The 18,961-nt window shown below is 40.9% G+C and overlaps 1 protein-coding gene and 1 pseudogene across 2 annotated transcripts in view; both read left to right on the top strand.

Moving 5' to 3' along the window:
- Window positions 1–18,961, top strand: part of IQGAP2 (IQ motif containing GTPase activating protein 2) — a 373,356-nt gene that overhangs the window by 301,496 nt on the left and 52,899 nt on the right. For both annotated transcript variants that reach the window (XM_006873291.1, XM_006873292.1), the window contains 3 exons: window positions 4,888–5,034; window positions 9,342–9,505; window positions 17,077–17,301. In XM_006873291.1, coding sequence (XP_006873353.1) covers window positions 4,888–5,034; window positions 9,342–9,505; window positions 17,077–17,301 — 536 coding nt within the window. The remainder of the gene's footprint in view (window positions 1–4,887; window positions 5,035–9,341; window positions 9,506–17,076; window positions 17,302–18,961) is intronic.
- Window positions 770–1,165, top strand: LOC102816555 (annotated as a pseudogene).

Genomic DNA, 18,961 nt, shown 5'->3' with positions numbered 1-18,961 from the left:
TTGCTGCTCTTTTGATCTTGTAGGGATGGACGATTCTTGTGAGGATTGTGTTCCTCATGGGTATCATGATCTACTTGATAGCATTGTCTGTTATTTGGAGTCCTAGGGTGGTGCTGTAGGAAAAGCACTAGTCTGCTAACCACAAGATCAGCGGTTCAAATCCACCAGCCATTCCTCAGAACTAACTCAACAGCACTTAACAACAACAACAACAACAAATATTGTGTTAGGACTCTTGGTGTGGCGCTGTAGGACCAGTGCTGGACTTTGAGCCACACGGTCAGCAGTTCAAACCCACCAGCTGCTCCTCAGAAACCCTATACAGAATCACTGTGAGCCAGAACTGAATCAACAGCACATATCAACAACAACATAGTCTATTAAGTGGAAAATAGCATTATGAAAATATTTGGAAAATGTGACACAGAGCACATAGTGGTGACAAACATGGTATCAGTTGACTTGTTTGATGCATGATTGCCACAAACCTTCAATTCGTAAAAAGAAAAAATATTTATCTGTAAAGCAAAGCAAAATGCAATTGAACAAGACATGCTGTGTTTCCTGAAATGCCCAGAGCACCCCCATGAAGGAAGAGCAGTTGAACAATCTGGATGCTGGCAGCAAATATGAGGGGACTTCAGAAAGTTTGTGGAGAAGTGGAATTAAAAGATAATGAAATTGCTCTCTTTCAACTGTCACTGCTGAGTTGTGCAGAGGTGGAGGCCTTGGTGCTTTCAAGATTCGGCTCTACCTGTAACCTACCACCATGGCTGAGGAAGGCATTGATGCTGGAAGTGTAATAGATGTTAACCCTGCTTTACAAGAGGTGCTGAAGACTGCCCTCGTCCATGATGGCCTGGCACATGGAATTCACAAAGCTGCCAAAGCCATAGACAAGTGCCAAGCCCATCTTTGTGTGCTTGCATCCAACTGTGATGAACCTGTGTGTGTCAAGTTTGTAGAGGCCTTAAGTGCTGAACACCAAATCAACTTGACTAAGGTTGATGACAACAAGAAGTTAAGTGAATGAATAGGCCTCTGCAAAATTGGCAGAGAGGAGAAACCTCGCTAAGTGATTGGTTGCAGTTGTGTGGTTGCTAAGGACTACGGCAAAGAATCTCAAGCCAAGGACGTCATGGAAGTATATTTTGAATGCAAGTAATGAGACCTGAAAAAACTTAGTTTTCAATGCAAACAAACAAAAAAAGATAATGAAATTTTCCCACCAAGTTTTTGAAGCCATCTTATAGAGTCCTTGCATGGGGGACTGGACTGAAAGACTGGAAGATATTTTAGGAAAAGGAATTTTATCATTGCCATGAGTTGGCTGTAGATTTTTTGTTTTTTGGGTTTGTTTTTTTTTTTTTGCTTTTCCTATGTAAGTCAGTTGTTGTTAAGTGCTGTCAAGTTGGTTCCAGCCCATTGGAACCTTGTATAGGCTTTCCTTTTAAGTGGCAGGGTAGAACAGTGACTTTCAAATGTGGATCATGTCCTAGTACCAAAAACAACTGTCATCAAGTCATTTCTGACTCATAGGGGCCCTTGATAGGGTTTGGCTGCCATGATTTTAATCTGTCTCATTGGGGATCTTCTCTGCACTTTACCTAGCATGATGTCCTTCTCTAGGAACTGGTCCTTCCTAGCATGTTCAAAGTATGGGAGACAAAGTCTGGCCATCCTGGCTTCTAAGGAACATTCTGGGAGGATTCTGGCTGTACTTCTTCCAACACAGATATGTTTATTCTTCTGACCATCCATGTACCTTTAATATTCTTCTCCAAAACCGTATATCAGATGCATTGATTCTTCTATTTCTTACTCATTGTCCAAGTTTCGCATGCATATCATATGATTGAAAATACCTTGAGTGGAATGCACCTTGTCCTCTAAGCGACAGCATTGCTCTTTAACACTTTAAAGACTTTTCTGCAGCAGCAGCAGTAGATTTCCCTAAGGCAATACATCCTTTGATTTCTTGACTGCTGCCTTAATGAGCTTTGGTTGTGGATTCAAGCAAACTGAAGTCTTTGGTAGCTTCAATCTTTTCTCAATTTGTTGTTGTTAAGTGCCATAGAGTCAGTTCTGACTTATAGCAACATAGGGTTTCTGAGGAGGTGCTGGTGGGTTTGAGCTGCTGACCTTGTGAGTCAAACCAACTTTGTGGTTCAATACTTTCTCTACAGCACCACACTTACCAGGATTCCTTTCTCAATTCAGTGGGTCACAGTTGACACTGTAGGATAAGCACTTGACTGTGAACCACAGAGTCAGCAGTTCAAACTCACCAGTTCCTTGAAACCTTGTAGAGGGTGGCTATGAGTCAGAATCAACTCTACAGCACTTAACAACAATAATTAATCTTTTTTTGTTGTTGTTTTTTAATGGGATAGAATGAAATAGACTAGAAAGCAAGTATCATTGTGTCCCAGGTCCTAGTAGTAAGGTTATGTATTGTTTCATATGTATATAGTGTATCTGTGTGTATGTGTGTGTGTGTTTGTGTACCTACATTTGCTACAAGAGATACAAAATGTAGCTGTTGCTGTAGTTCCCGTTAAAAAGTGTTTATTATCCCTTGTTCTGAAGGAGCTACTATTAGTCATAACCTTTTAAGCTCCCAAAGGGGACATTATAACTTGAAGTAACCACTTGACAATATGTCCCATCACATGTCCTGTGATTTCCTGTAAATAAAGGAGCACAATGGGGAACATGTAATCTTGTTACATATTTGTAATTTATAAGGAGGATTCCTTTCTCTTCTATCTCTTATAAATTTCTACATTACATTTTTGCAAGTGTTTTTTAAAATTGAGCTGTAACTCACATACCATGAAATTCACATACAATGTCCAATGGATACCCACAAGGCTGTGCAGCTATCACCACTCTCTAACTCTGTAGCATGTTTATTGCTCCAGAAGAAACTCCGTGATCATGTCCTAAAGGGTGGCGGTGGAGTGATTTGGGTGAAAATTTATAGAGCAAATTAATTTTTCATTCAATAATTTACATGCATTTTGCTTTGTAACATTCGTTGCAATTTTCCCTCAATATAACAGCACTCATCACTTCTGACAGAACAACCTTGTATTTAATTTGTACACTTTTAGAGGGGTGAATTTTATGGTATGTGAATTATGTTTCAGTTTTTAAAAAGGAAGAGATTGCATCCTCATTAGTAATCATGCCTCAATGCCCTGTTCCCCCTCTCAGACGCACCCCCCATCCCATCCCAGCCCCTGGCAACCCCTGCTTTCTGTTTGTAACTATTTGTCTATGTCAGATATTTCATATGAATGGAATCTTACAATATGTGATCTCTTGTGTCTGGTTTCTTTTACTCAGCATAATATTTTTATAAATGTGGCAGCATGTATCAGGACTTTATTCATTTGATGGCTGAATTGTATGGAATGGATAGACTATATGTATCTTGTTTATCTGTTCATAAGTTGATGGACACTTAGGTTGCTTTACCTTTTGGTTATTGTGGGTAGTTGTTGATTTGAACCTTTGTATACAAGTTTCTGAGGAGCCCTGGTGGCACTGTAGGATAAGCACTGGACTGCTGACTACTGCATAGAGGTAAGCTGAGCCTTTTTGCTCTATAACCCTTGGAAACCTTGTACAGGGTTCCTATGAGTCAGAGTCGACTTGATGGCAATGGGGCTTTTTTGGTGGGAACAAGTGTTTGTTTGAACACCTGTTTCAATACTCCAGGAGTGAAATTGCTGGGTCATATGGCAGTACTGGACTTCTGGTATGGTACTGTAGGATCAGCACTGGACTGCGAACCACAAGGTTGGCAGTTCAAACCCAACTTTGAAAAACTATTGCTATGAGTCGGAATCGACTTGATGGCACTTATAACAACAAATGGTAATCCTGGTGTTGTGCTTCAGGATAAGCACTGGACTGCTAGTGGCAGGATTGGCAGTTCAAACCCACCAACCACTCCTTGGAAACCCTATAAAGTCAGAACCAATGGCACTAACAACAACATGGTCCTATTCTGTTCATATCCCTTGCTGAGTTTTTAATTGAGTTTTCTTTTTATGTTAAGATATTTTTATACATTCTTGGCTCATGTCCCTTATCAGCTATATGATTTATAGAATCCACCCTAAGGAAAATTCCTTAAGGAGTCCTGATAGTTTAACAGTTAAACACTTGACTGTTAACCGAAAGTTAACAGTTCAAGTTTTGACAGTTCAAACCCGTCCTGTGGCCCCATTGGAGAAAGATCTGTCATTCTGCTTCAGTAAAGATTGTTGTTGTTGTTCAGTGCCATTGAGTCACTTCTGACTGATAGCAACCCTGCATAGGATTTCCAAGGAGCAGTGCGTTATCCTTTAGCACCAAGATGACCTTACAGGACAGTTCTACTCTGTCACATGGGGTCACTGTGAGTCCGACTGACTCAATGGCACCAAACAGCAACAACGCAAGGTCACAAGGATTTATATTTAATGTTTTCTTTCACATATTATATGGTTTTAGCTCTGACATTTAAGCCTGTGATCCATTTTGAATTAATTTTTGTATAGGGAGTAAGGTGACCCAACTACATTCTTTCACATGCAACTGTCCAGTGTCCCAGCATCATTTGTTGTAAAGACCATTTCTCCCCCATTTAATGATCTTGGCATCTGCATAATGTCTTAAGATCAAAAGAGTATAGCTTTAGAGAGCAATTAATACAAAAGTCAAATTCATCTCCAAGGTAGATTGTTAATATGTTTGGCATTTTGGGAAGGTTTTTTTCTGAGGGAAGTGTCAAAAATTAGCCTCAACAACCATGTGTGTTGCTGGGTCTCTGTAAAGAGAAGAAGTGAAAACTACCAGAGCTAAAAATTACAGTTTCATAAATTTTCTTTTCAGGATGTAATTTCACACAGCAAGAAGTTGAATAAGAAAAAAGGAGAGATGCCAATATTAAATAACACTGACAACCAGGGAATTAAAAGTTTAAGTAAGGAAAGGAGAAAAACACTAGAAACGTACCAGCAGCTGTTTTACCTCTTACAGGTAAGAACTATCTATCTTTCACTGTGAATTTTTTATCAATACGCTGTTCCATGTTTGTGGTTAAAAACTGACTTTCCCTATGCTTCAGTTTTGACAGTTTATGTATTTTGAGCTCTTACTAAGTGCCAATTGCTAATCTAAGCACTTTACAAACATTATCTCATTTATTCTTACCACAACGCTTAGGAAGCGTAAGTACTGTGGTTGCTCCCAGTTTACAGATGAGAACACAGTGAAGCAAGGAGTTGAGGCCTAGTTTCAGAGCCCTACCTCTTCAAAACTTTTCTATAGTTAGTAATCTATAGAAACAATATAGACCTAATAGTAACAAAAGTAGATGCTGTCAAATAATGAAAAATTTCAGAGCTACAAGTGGGTTCAAACTGGTTCAGGCATGGCCAAATGAAGTGAAACTGGATAGACCCAATGTTTTAAATTTGGGGTGCTCTGGAATGGGAAAAACCATGGGTCAGAGCTCTGGAATGGGAGATGTTGAAGAGGCACAGTGAGCTCTTTCAGGAACCTGCTCATGATGTTGGATTGTTGTCAGGACTGTGGAGAGCCAGACTCATTCGAAGCTACACAGTCAGCCACCATCTTTGAGCTAGGCATCCTTACTCAGCCAGGCAAGAGATTTGGTTGATATGCAAAGGGCATGCTGCCCTTGTTTTCTTAGAAGGTGATTAAGTTTCCAGAAAAGCTTTAATCTGTAATTTTTCCTGTTCGCGTTAGCATTCTGGTTCACCATATTTTAAAAAATTCAGGTCCATTTTAGTATAACTTCATCAGCTATGACTGAACCAGTTCGAAGTCCTGAAAAATTAAAGTGCATGGGAAAAACAGATTTAGGCCACAGACATGCTGCCCTCCTTCCCTTGGGAAAAGAACCAGAGCGTTAGAATTATGAAATAGTGTGAGTGTGTTTTTCATTAGTTTCATGGTATTGCTATCATTTAAATGAATAGTTGTTTTCTGTTGCTTCCAGAATGTTGGTGAGAACGAATAACTTACAGTGGCGATGGTTAGGGTTTAATAATCAATTTGATATTGAGTCTCTCTATCTACCCTACTGCAAGTTCAGTGGCTCCATACGATAAGCACTAGACTATGAGCCACAAGGTCCATGGTTCCAGCTCACCAGTTGCCTCACTGGAGAAAGATGAGGTTTCTGCTTCCGTAAAGATTGACAGCCTCGGAAACCCTATATGCAGTCACTATGAGTCGGAACCAGCTTGAGGGCACTTAATAATAACAGCAGTCTACCCTGCTAGCACATGTAATTAGTCATAAAGGAAAATGAATATATAATCAGTCTCCCCTTCAGCAAGAACATTTTCCCAATCAAGGTAAATCGGTAGTCCATCTCTGTGTGACCACTGCTGTTTGTGGCAATTCCTCCAAGGCCTGGAGATGCCTGAATCTTTTCTGAGGATATTCCTGGTGATTGGTGGCTGTGTGCTTTGGAGTTAGCTCTGACTCATAGCAACCCTGTATAGAGTTTCCAAGGCTATAAATCTTTATGGGACCAGAAAGCTTTATCTTTCTCCCACAGAGTGACTGGTAGATTCGAACTGCTGACCTTGTGGTTAGCAGCCCAGCTTGTGATCCACTAGCATTAGATAAATAGTGAACATGTTACCCTAACCAGAAAACAAGGTGTGGCTGACTCCATTCAGTGATGAGGTGTTAATTTCTATAGAATTGGAAATTCTCCTCTTGATACACTATGTTGGAGAGCATTTTCTTGAAACAGGTGTAGGTACCCTAGATGACCACCATATGGCAGCATAGGAGGAAAAATGTTAACACACACGACTGTCTGTGGAATCCATGAACCCTTCCAGAAAGAAAAGAAGGTTTGCATTGATAAGATTCATGGTCTACCACCTTTTGAAAATATCATCCTAGGTATTTTTCATCATTAGCATACAAGGCTATATAGCTTAAGATTTTGTTTTCTCTTCTGAGGTGTTGTCAGTATTTGTGTTGCCTGTGAATTGTATTGGTTGCCCTAGTAGATAAACAGAGGCTTTTTAATGGAAAAGAGAAAGAGCAAAGCACAGAAATATTTTCAGAATGCTTCCAACAAGGTTTTGCCCCCAAACAATCCAGAAGTGATCAACTCAGGGCATGACTATTTGGTATCACATTGAGGTATCCTTTGAAATCTCATGTGTTTGTCTCCACCTTTTTTCCCTCTATCCTTTTGAAACATTTAGCCCAAGATCAATGAGGAAACAGCAAACATGCTAATTCCTCTGGCCCCTAGAATGATACCTTGGCCAGAATGTTTAACCGAAGCAGCTGATCAGCTTGTATAGATTTTTGCTTTCTATTTGGCCCTTCTTTGTTAGCCTGTATTTAAATTTTCTGTGTTATCTGAGGAAGAAGTAAGAGGTCTAGAATCATGATAAATGGGCTTCTGTAACCTCAGAGTAAGTTTCCCACTGCATCATTCCCCTCTGTTTAGTGTGGGGGCAAAATCATCACAGAGCAGCAAAGAAACAGTACTCCTGAACTTTTATGTAAGAAAATTCAACCAATTGTTTATGAGCTTGAAAGTAAAGTAGTAAAGTCAACCATACTTTGGGTTTTCTTAAACACTTTAAAGCCAGTTTACTGCTAGTTTCCATGTATGGGAAAGTAGTCATCTTTTTCATTAGGAGGCAAAAGAGGAAGCCCGTTACCATTCAGTCAGGTCCAACTCACGGCAACCCTCCAGAACAGAGGAGAACCACTTCATAGGGTTTCAAAGGCTGTCACCTTTAGGGAAGCAGACTGCTGTATCTTTTGTCCACAGAGTGGCTGGTGGGTTTGAATCACCAGCTTTCAGTTTTAGCAGCTGAGTGCTTAACCAGTGCACCACAAGGGTTCCTTAAAGAAGAAGGAATATACCACAAGGTGAGCAGTTCAAACTCACCAACCATTCCTCAGAAACCCTATACTGGGTCACTGTGAGTCACAACCATCTCAATGGCATTTAACAACAATCATCTAAATTTTTTTTTTTTGCCACTTCTATTCTCTATCTTGGAGTCCTGGCGTGGCACTGTAGGATAAGCGCAGGACCACAAGGTCAGTTTGAACCACAAAGTAGACTGTTCACACTTACCAGCCACTCCTTGGAAACCCTATACTGGATCACTATGAGTCAAAACCGACTCGATGACACTTAGCAACAACTTAACAGTCCTCTGTCTTGGATTCCTGGTGTGGTGCTGTAGGATCAGCACTGGACTGCGAACCACAAGATTGTCAGTTCAAACCCACCAACTGGTCCTGAGCAACCCTATACAGGGTTACTATCAGTTGGAACCAACTCAGCAGCACTTAACAACAACAACAACAATCCTCTATCTTGAACTCTGGTATGGCACTTAGAGGATAAGCACTGGACTGATAAACAAAAGGTTGGCAGTTCAAACTCACCAGCCACTCTCAGAATCCCTACACAGGGTTCCTATAAGTTAGAACTGATTCAACAGCAGCAGCTATCCTCTGTCTTGAGAAAATCATACCATCCTGAAGGGCAGCGTGGTCCTCAGAAAAGCCATGTTTTAAAAAAATTTCTGCCAAACTCTTAAATGTCTTTTCTTTCTTTTTTGACTTTGCCTCTGTTTCTTCTGGCATTTCCCTTATCAATTACCCTTCTCTTCACCCTGCTTACCTCACTCCTACCTTTTTAGTCCTTCAAAGAGAACTATGAGCATTCCACTGTCCCTGTCTTTAAATGGGCCCTTCTCTTTCCCTTTCTAGTCTCAGAAGATAAGATGTGTTTCCATCAACTCATCCGTTAGTTCTTCTAGACCCCTCTGTTTAGCTGGACCCTCGGTCTATTCTCGTCAGTATCTGCTGATCCCAGATTCTGTTGGCTATCCCTCACTTCTGTGACTCTAAAATAATATGTGGTTCAAAAAGGTTAACAGTGAAAAGTGCATGTAGCCTAATTGTATAATATGTTCCATGTTATATCACATGTTGTTGTTGTTGTTAAGTGCCATCAAGTTGGCTCCAACTCATAGCGCCCCTGTATAGGATTTCCAAGGAGCAGCTGGTGGGTTTGAACTGCCTGCCTTGTGGTTCACAGTCCCGTGCTGATCGGACAGCGCCACACCAGGAGTCTATAGTATAGTATAATTTTAATATTAGCTGACATATTTTTAATTCTTTCATTGTAGGTCTCTTCTATATGCATTATACATATTGATTCATTGAAAAGCAGGGAACTGACTACTGTTACTACTTAAATAACAACAACATAGTTTTGTGAGGTTTTTGTGTTTCTTCCGTCTTTATTTTCCTTTTAGACCAATCCTTTGTACCTGGCTAAGCTGATATTCCAGATGCCACAGAACAAGTCAACGAAATTTATGGATACTGTCATTTTTACACTATATAATTATGCTTCTAACCAACGAGAAGAATATCTACTACTCAAACTTTTTAAAACTGCCTTGGAGGAAGAAATAAAGTATGTATATAAACGTATCAGTGAAATTGCCAATGAATAGATTCTTTTGTTAATAGTGGCTACCTCTGATAGACTAAATAAGATATACAAGTTTTCAGATATACTTTTTTGCCCTCCAGTGATTCCTTGTTTAGTGTTAAACTAACTTTTTATTTTGCATATATACAGCAACTGAAAATCACAAGCGTATTGATAACCAAACACCTTGAAGGAAAAAGTTGCTAGGCCAGGAGGTTCAGGACCGTAGGCTAGGTGACACTGTGGTCAGTTGGCTTACCGTAGTCCACAGAGACAATGATCTACGTCCTACTTTGGTGAGTAGCATATGGGATCTTAAAAAGCTTATGAATGGCCTTCTAAGGTGCAACTATTGATCCATGTGCGGAGGAAAGATGAGTGATGAAAACTGAAGGCGATTAAAATCAGTTAGTCCAATGAACTAATGAAACACATGTGAACATTAGTCTCCATGACCCCAAGACCAGAAGAACTAGATGGTACCTGGTTACCGTTACCAACAGTTCTCAAAGGAACCACATTAGAAGGTCCTGGATAGACTGGGAGAAAATGTAGAACAAAACTCAAAATTATTGAAAAATAAAAACAGGCTTACTGGTCAGAAAGATATTGGAGTAAGCTGAGACTATGGTTCTTGGTGACCCTTCAGATCTGGATCTGAACTCACTTTCGTGACTCAATTTTCAGCCAAGTAGTAGATAGGAGGACAACAACAGCAGTGAGTTGTGCACACCATGGCATGATCAACCATTCAAGAACAAACGGCCAACATTTACCTCAGGACAAAGTTCATAAGGGTTGCGAAAGAGAGTGGAATGGAAATCAGAACCACAGAGACGAAGTGAGAGAACACAATTATTAAGATAAAACAGTTCATGATTTGTTGAATGTAAAACTGGTGATCTGCTCTGTGTACCTTCACTGGATGCACAACAAAATGTTGTAAAAGAAACACTTATTGAAAGTCAACAAGAACAGTTTACACAAATTACAATTTCCTGAGTGATTAACAGAGTCAATGGCACTTCACAACAACAACAGAGTCGTAAACAATGGTGCTGAGTTGGGGTGGAAATAGTAATCTCTGCTGAGTAGTCTTCTTAACTGGAGCTTAAGTTACTTATTGCCAACTTTTTTTTCTGATTCATTTCATAATTTTAAATGTCTATAAGCGGGAGAAAGATGAGGTTTCTACTCCTGTAAAGATTTACACCCTTGGAAACCCTGTACAGGGTCGCTATGGGTCGGAACCGCTCGATGGCACTTAACAACAACAACAACATAAGTAGCTTTAAGGAGCTCTGGTAGTGTAGTGGTTACGAATCAGGCTGCTAAGCTGACGGTCAGCAGTTTGAAACTACCAGCTGTTCTGTGGGAGAAAGATGAGGCTTTCTGCTCCTGTAAAGATGTATAGCCTCAGAAACCCTGTGCAGGGTCACTATGAGTTGGAATGCACTCCACGGTACATAACCATCACTTTGCATTGGTCAAATAAACCTTTTTAAAGTGTTGAAGAACAAAGATGTCAGCTTGATGACTAAGATGCGTCTGACCCAAGCCATGGTACTTTCAATAACCTCATATGCATGCAAAAGCTGGACAGTGAATAAGGAAGACCATAGACAAATTGATGCTTTTGAGTTATGGTGTTGGAGGAGAATATTGAAAGTGGCATGGACTACCAAAAGAACAAACAGATGTATGTTGGAAGAAGTACAGCCAGAGTGCTCCTTGGAGGCCAGAATGGCCAAACTTCATCTCTCATACTTCAGATATATTGTCAGGAGGGACCAGTCATTGGAGAAGGATATCATGTTTGGTAAAGTGGAGTGTCAGAGAAAAAGAGGAAGACTCCCATCAAGATGGATTGGCAAAGTGGCAGCATCAATGGGCTCAAGTGTGGCAATGATTGTGAGGTTGACCCAGGATCAGGCAGTGTTTCATTCTGTTGTGCATAGGGTCACTATGAGTTGGTACCAACTCGATGGCACCTAACAACAACAACAAAGTAGCTTTATGGAATGGACCAAAATCATGAGAAAATGTCTTTAGTCAACTGATTTCTTGATACTTTAAGCTGTGCTAGTTACTGTGGCTCTCTGAAGCATTGTTAGCAAGACACCTCTGCCCTCAAGGTATCTATAGCAGCACAAGAAATACATCTTGGGAGTAAATAGTAAAGGTATGCAGAGGAATGGAATGCGTTTAGTACTCACAAGTGATACACCCAGTGAAACAGAAAGAATGCTTCCAGCCAGGGTGGCTGATAAAGGTTTTATGGAAAAGGAAATGCTTGACATACATCCTTGAAGAATAGCTCTGCTTTCTTTAAGAGGAAATGGGCAACAACATTAAGCACAAAGGTGATGGGAACAGCATGGGCAAAGATAAAAGTATGTTTCCAAAAGGAGGTTTGTCTGTCTAGGATGTCACTGAATTGCTGACTAGCAGGAGATGAAACCGAGACACAATAGGTGAGGGCTGATCATGAAAGACACTAAGTAACTGGCCCAAATGTTACTAGAGCTCTAATTTAATTGCTGGGAGACTGTGAAAGATATTTGAGCAGGGTATTGACAAGACCATATTCCATTTTTTAGAAGATTGATCTGCTGGCTGTGGTCTAATTGTTCCACAAGCATGAAACAATTTTTTAATTAAATAAATCATATTGCATAACCGCTGTATTCAAGGTTCTGTGTTAAATACCGAGGGAGTGCTCTGTTCTAAGCCCTTTAGTTTATGTAAGATCTGCTATCCCAGCAGTGCCTGGGCTAATATAATGGAGCATATTATTGGAGTCCTGGTGTGACATTGCAGGTTAATGCTCTGGACTGCAAAGTCAGTTTGAACCACAAGGTCAGCGGTTCAATCTCATGTGTCGCTCCTTGAAAACCCTATACAGGGTCGCTATGGGTTGGAACTGATTTGACAGCACTTAACAACAACACTCTTTATGAGTCCTGGTCTGGTGCTGTGGGCTAGTGCACTGGACTGCAAAGTTGATTTGAACCACAAGGTCGGTGGTTCAAACTCACCAGCTGCTCCTTGGAAATCCTATACATAATCTCTATGGGTTGGAACCAACTCAATGGTACGAAATAACAAACAACAACAACCCCTTATGAGGAGTGAGTCCTGATATGGTTATAGGATAAGCACCAGACTGCGAACTGCAAGATCAGCGGTTCAAATCCACTGGCCCCTCCTCAGAAACCCTGTACAGGGTCGCTATAAGTTGGAACTGTCTCACCAGCACTTAACAACAACATCCCTGTGAGGGACGTACTTTCATTTCCTTCATTTGATAGATGAGAAAATGGAGATTCAAGAAGGTTAAGTAATTTTCTCAAGGTCACATCAAGGACGTGTCGGAGCTGGAATTTAACTGCGGTCTAACTTGAGCTTTTATATTCTTGTTGTTGTTGTTGTACTCTTAGTGACTGTATGTTTTTCCACTCCTACAGTATGCACCCAGGCAACCAGCAAGCATTGGCTGCTGCCATGATCTGTATGTAGTATATGGCTGTGATTGCCCTAGCACCCGGCAGTTAGCACTTGTATTGCATTTCGTAGATGGACTCTCAGAATCTACATGCACAGAATTGAGAAATAACTTAGGTCATAGAAAAGAGTGAGCGCAAGCTTTTGGGTAGAGGTGGCATTTTTCAGCTGGGAGTTGAAGGACAGATCATGCTGACGCGGCAGGGATACTATGAGCCAAGTCACAGAGAATATATAGATGGAAAAGCCCTTGAAGCTTTTACTCCTTTTACTTTTACCATGGATGATCCTTATTCTAACACATACCTAGGATGCATGCACAGATGCAATAAGAGTTTCCATTGGAAAGGTTGGGCCAGAATCTGGAGAGCTTTTCAGTGCCTCACTAGACTTGCCTGTGTACGTATCTGTAAATTCCATGTGCATCCAGTGGGCCTTGAGAGGTGGGGTGACATGGACACGCTGACCATTTAGGAAAGTGGCCCCTATAGCAGTGAGAGAATGAACTGAAGGGTGGAGGGGACCAGACTTGAGACAGGGGTGCCAGTTAGGAGTCTACTTACTGTATTCTAGATGAGCACATCTGGTGGTCTGAATGAAGTCGGTGCCTAGCAAATTGGGTGTGGATGTGAGAGGAAGACAGGAGAAAAGTTGGACTAGGGAGGGAGTGGCCGGAAGACTGGACTGGTCTCCAGAAAGTGCCTTTGAGTTCTGGCTCTGTCATAACTAAGTAAAGTGCTCTTAAGCAAAACACGAAAGTTTTCTGTTCCATCATTGCATCTCTTTCTTTGTAGAATAGAAATGTTTGCTTTGAAATTGTGTTGTTGTTGTTGTTAAGTGCCGTGAAGTCGGTTCCGACTCTTAGTGATGCTGCACAAGGTTTCCGAGGCTTTAATCTTTATGGGAGCAGAATGCCTCATCTTTCCCCCGTGGAACTGCTGGTAGTTTTGAACTGCTGACTTTGAGGTTGGCAGCCCAACTCATAACCACTACGCTACCAGTGATAAATTTAATGCCATTATAGTTATAATTTCACTTTTTGCTGTTATATGCCATCAAGTTGGTTCTGACTCATAGTGACCCTATGAAAGGTCAGAAAGTTTTATCTTTTCCTATGGGGTAGCTAGTGGGCTTGAACAGTGGACCTTGTGATTCCCAGTCTAGTTCTATGATGACTAGGAACTGCCTTTTTCTCCATTTCATTTCTAGCAATCACTAAGTACCCGTAGAACTGGGCATGCATTGGTACTGCTTTTTCATAAAATTCAGTCAGAGCTGTTTCTTTAAAACAGATCTTTTAGAATCCATATAGATAATGTCAACCAATATGGGTTGATAGGAGTCAAATGATTTCAGTCCTACCTAAATAGGAAAGTGAAGCAAATTAATCCATACTGCACTTGGCTTCCTATCAATGTAGTAACAGGGGCTTTAATACAAGTGTAGAGACAATAGTGAAAAATCATTTTGCTCTCTTAAGCCTCATATAATGTTTTTTGTTGCTGTTAAGTGCCGTTGAGTTGGATGTAACTCATAGCGACCCTGTAATAGGGTTTTTGAGAAGTGACTAGTGAGTTTGAACCACCGACCTTGCAGTTCAAACTGGCCTTGCGGTCCAGTGCTTATCCTACAGCACCATACCAGGGCTACATTTATATAATAGAGCACTGTGAATATGGAAAAATGTCTCTGAAAATGAGCATTTAGAAGTAGGGCATACTTTCCCACTCACTGTATGGGCACAGTGCTGGAATCTCAGGTGTTTGTGTCTGTATATTCCATTTATCAGAGTTCATGGGGGGGTTAAGGAGATGGGGATGTATGTATTGGTAACAAAGCGAAGACGTTCTCATGAGGGAGGGCCCTGACACTGTATGTGGTGTTACATGGTTACATGAAGGACAACACTTACAGATGTCAGTTGCTTTGATTTGGATGTTACCCATGGGAGTTACTAAGGTGCCCTGTCTAAAATAAGGATCAAAACTTGGTTTTCTGGGATGCAGGCAGAGATGAGGACATGGAGAGAGAGAGGGAACAACTGAGGACTTGAGACTCATGGAAAGAGAAAGACTGAGTACTGGCAGGCTGGTGGGCAAGAGGCAGGCTTGCAGAATGTGCCCTGTGGTTGTTTAAATGATTATACATTCCTGAGTGTTTTTGTGTACATCCCTCCCCCCCACCACCACCACCCACACACACAAAAAAAACTCAGAACAGAAGCAAATACTGTTGAATGGTGATGCATGGAGAAGATTGTAATCATTACAATGAAACAATGATGTAAAACTGGTATTCGCACATATAAACTATCACTCAAATCACAATTAAAAACATTTAAACAACCCCAGAAACTTGGTTTTGCAGCAGAGCTTGCTTATAAATATCTATTGGATTCTCTCCAGATCTCCGTTAAGTTAAAAGTACCCAAGATAATTATTTCTCCTTTACTGGTGTGGCACTGTTGGTTAATGCATCAGACATCAAAGCTTTTTGAACTGCAAGGTTGGTGGTTCAAACTCACTAGCTGCTCCTCACAAACCCTATACAAGGTTGCTATGGGTCGGAATTGACTCAACAGCACTTAACAACAACAACAACTCTATACAGAGTCCAGGTGTGGCATTATAGGCTACACACTGGACAGCAAGGTCGGTTTGAACTGCAAAGTTGGTGGTTCAAACTCACCAGCCACTCCTCGGAAGCCCTATAAAGGGTTGCTATGAGTTGGAATCAACTCAATGGCGCTTAACAATGATGACTCTTTATACAAAGGAGCGTGGGGACTCCATAGGATATGCACTGAACTGTGATTCACAAGGTTGGCAGTTCCATCCCACCAGCTGCTCCTCAGGAGAAACATGAGCCTTTCTGATCCCTCAAAGATTTTGAAAGCTTCATAAACCCTGTACTGTGTCAGTGTGAGTCAGAACCAACTCAACAACATGTTAAAAACAACAATTTCATCTTTTGGAAGCTCGGCTGCAAAACTGAGTTTTGAAATTGGTGGCAGAATAGTAACATAAGGGAGGGAAGAAGAAAGTCCAATTGTGGAAGAAAAAAATCAAGAAAACTTTGCAACTTGCTAAAAAGAGAAGCCAAAGTCAATGGTAGCCAAGGATTTGAGTTTAGAAGATTAGGAAAAGAGTGTTTCCATGCATAGAAATGGGGTGTCAGAAGCAAATACAGTTTGGGTTTTCAGCACACTGAGTTTGAGGGGTAGGTGTAGAATATGTGGGTGGGAATGCCTAACAGAAAATTAGGAATTCAAGGCCAGCCTTCAGGAAGGAAGTGTGGATTCAAGATTGAGATGAGAGGGTAGATTCCAGAAAGATGGTAGCAGAAGCTGTCCTTGTGTGTGTGAGGTCTGCAGGGGAGGGGAGCGTGTGAGAATGAAAGCAAACAGGCTCCCACAGTGGACCGAGAAGCCAGCCAAGGAAACAAAGAGGAATGACGAGATAGGATAAGGGCCAGAATATACCCTTGGCAGACCCTGAAAGCAAAGGAGGTGTGGAAGAAGGAAGAGGGTGGCTAAGAAGAAGGGAAGTCAGAGGGTGCACATGGACGAAAGAGTAAAGATGGAGAGATAAATCATGTGAGTTGGCATTTGGAAGCCAAGCTGGGCTCTCTCAGCCAGATGGCAGTCAGTTATCAATACCACAATGAGTTTTAGTGGGACTTGAAGCAATGAAGGCAGCTCATTCAATGCAGGAGGATTTCTTGTTTGGTTCTTTTTTAATTTAGCTACTAGAAGGTACACAATGTATGTACAGTGTCTGCCAGTGTTGTTGGCCTTGGACCATTTCCACCTCATACATGCCTTCTAGACTGAAACTAAAGCTAGTGAGAACTTATATACAGATACTCAAATATCTCAGCTGAAAAGACACACCTGGTAAATTATTGTTTCTTTTTAAATCATGCCAGTATTGAGCTTCAAGAGTGAAAATATAACTCCAAAAAGCTTGGGAGAGAGAACACAGAACACATAATTGTTTGGAACTCTGTGGTGACAAACGGTTTTGTTTTGGCTTGGACTTTTTTTTTAGGTCTAAGGTGGACCAGGTACAGGACATAGTTACTGGAAACCCTACAGTCATCAAGATGGTCGTCAGCTTCAACAGAGGTGCCCGTGGACAGAACACCCTACGTCAGCTGCTGGCCCCAGTGGTGAAGGAGATCATCAATGACAAATCCCTGATGATCAACACAAACCCGGTAGAGGTGTACAAGATGTGGGTGAACCAATTAGAAACACAGACTGGAGAAGCCAGGTATCCGAACTAGGAAAATGTTAGCTTTTAATTAATAGTGTTTCATGAGCATTTTACCTGTATGCTTTGATATGTACTCTTAAACTCTGCCAAGTGATAAGGACAAAATTTTCCATCCAAGATAGACCTCTCTGTAATATATCCACACAGGTTGCATTCTTATTCTTGCCTGAGTCATCTTAATATTAAAATGGTATTTTCACATTTCAGTGCTAATTGATCCCCAATGCCTACACTTCTGTCATTTTCTTCTTGGTGTGTGTTTCTAAATCTAGACCTAGAGATGATACCTACTGTCGCCTTACCTGATAATACATACCTTTTTATAATTACCAGTGAGTAACTTTGACATGCAAATATAGAACCAGGTGGTGGTGATGTGCTGTGGAGTCAGTTCTGACTCATAGCGACCCTGTACCGGGTTTCTGAGGCTGTAAATCTTTATGGGAGCAGAAAGCCTCATCTTTCTCCCACAGAACAGCTGGTAGTTTCGAATTGTTGACCTTGAGATTAGCAGCCTGATTCGTAACCACTACACTACCAGAGCTCCTTATAAAACCAGGTAGAATTTGCTTATTATAGGTAGTTATTTGTAGATCTAAGTAATTCCAGCTCTTAATTTTCTACAAAAGAGTGTCTTTTATAGACTAAGATACCCAGAGAACTAGTCACATGAGTGGCAGTAACAGCTTTATGTGCAATAGTAAAACAGTGGGAAAAGTAAATATTTAGCTTTGGGGATTTGGTAAACAATCTCAGAATAAGTGTCCATATAGCCCATAACAATTTAACAATTCACATTAGTTAAAATTCTAATGTTAAAATGCTAATCAAAAGGTGGGCAGTTTGACCTACCAACTGCTCCTTGGGAAGAGGGATGTGGCCATCTTATGTAAATATTCACTAAAGATTGATAGCCACAGAAACCCTATGGGGCAGTTATGAGTCAGAGTAGACTCGAAGACTGTGAGTTTGATTTGGTTTGGGCACATAATGGAATAAGTAACTATTTGGAATGGTGGCATAGATGTGTATTTATTGGCATAGAATGATGTTTACAATATATTTCACAGTACAACAACTCAGTTTGTGTAAAGAAAAATTGTATGTGTACACATAAAAACCCACAACCAGGATCTGTATGGGTCCTGTATATATGAGCTGCACTACAGCCATGAATGTCTGAGGCCCACATGCTCACATGCACAGCATAGGGCTTGGTGGTTATGACCTGAGGTATGAGAAATGGTCCACCCTGAGTCAGTGCTAAGTGTTCTTGATTGTTGTTGTTATATACAGTTGATTCTATAGAAAACATAGGCTTTTTTATTATCTCAGAGCATAAGAATATCCATGATTTCTATTTTATTGTGGTGCAATATATATATAACAAAATATCAATACTTTTTTACAATGCACTGACATTATTTGCACTCCCCATGTTGTGCAAAGGAACCCAGGTAGCCCTGTGGACTAAACATTGGACAGGTAAACACAAAGTCTGTGGTTCAAGCCCACTAGCTTTGCTCCACAGGAGAAAGATGAGGCTGTCTGCTCCTGTAAAGATTTACAGTCTTGGAAACCCGGAAGGGCAGTTCTCCTCTTCCTCTGTAGGGGTTGCTATGAATTAAAATCAACTCAGTGGAAGTGGGTTCAGTTT

The sequence above is a fragment of the Chrysochloris asiatica genome, unplaced genomic scaffold (genome assembly GCF_000296735.1).
Source record: "Chrysochloris asiatica unplaced genomic scaffold, ChrAsi1.0 scaffold00234, whole genome shotgun sequence".
Taxonomy (NCBI): Eukaryota; Metazoa; Chordata; class Mammalia; order Afrosoricida; family Chrysochloridae; genus Chrysochloris; species Chrysochloris asiatica.
The sequence above is the reverse complement of the archived record's forward strand: the minus strand, read 5'-3'. Positions and strand labels throughout refer to the sequence as shown.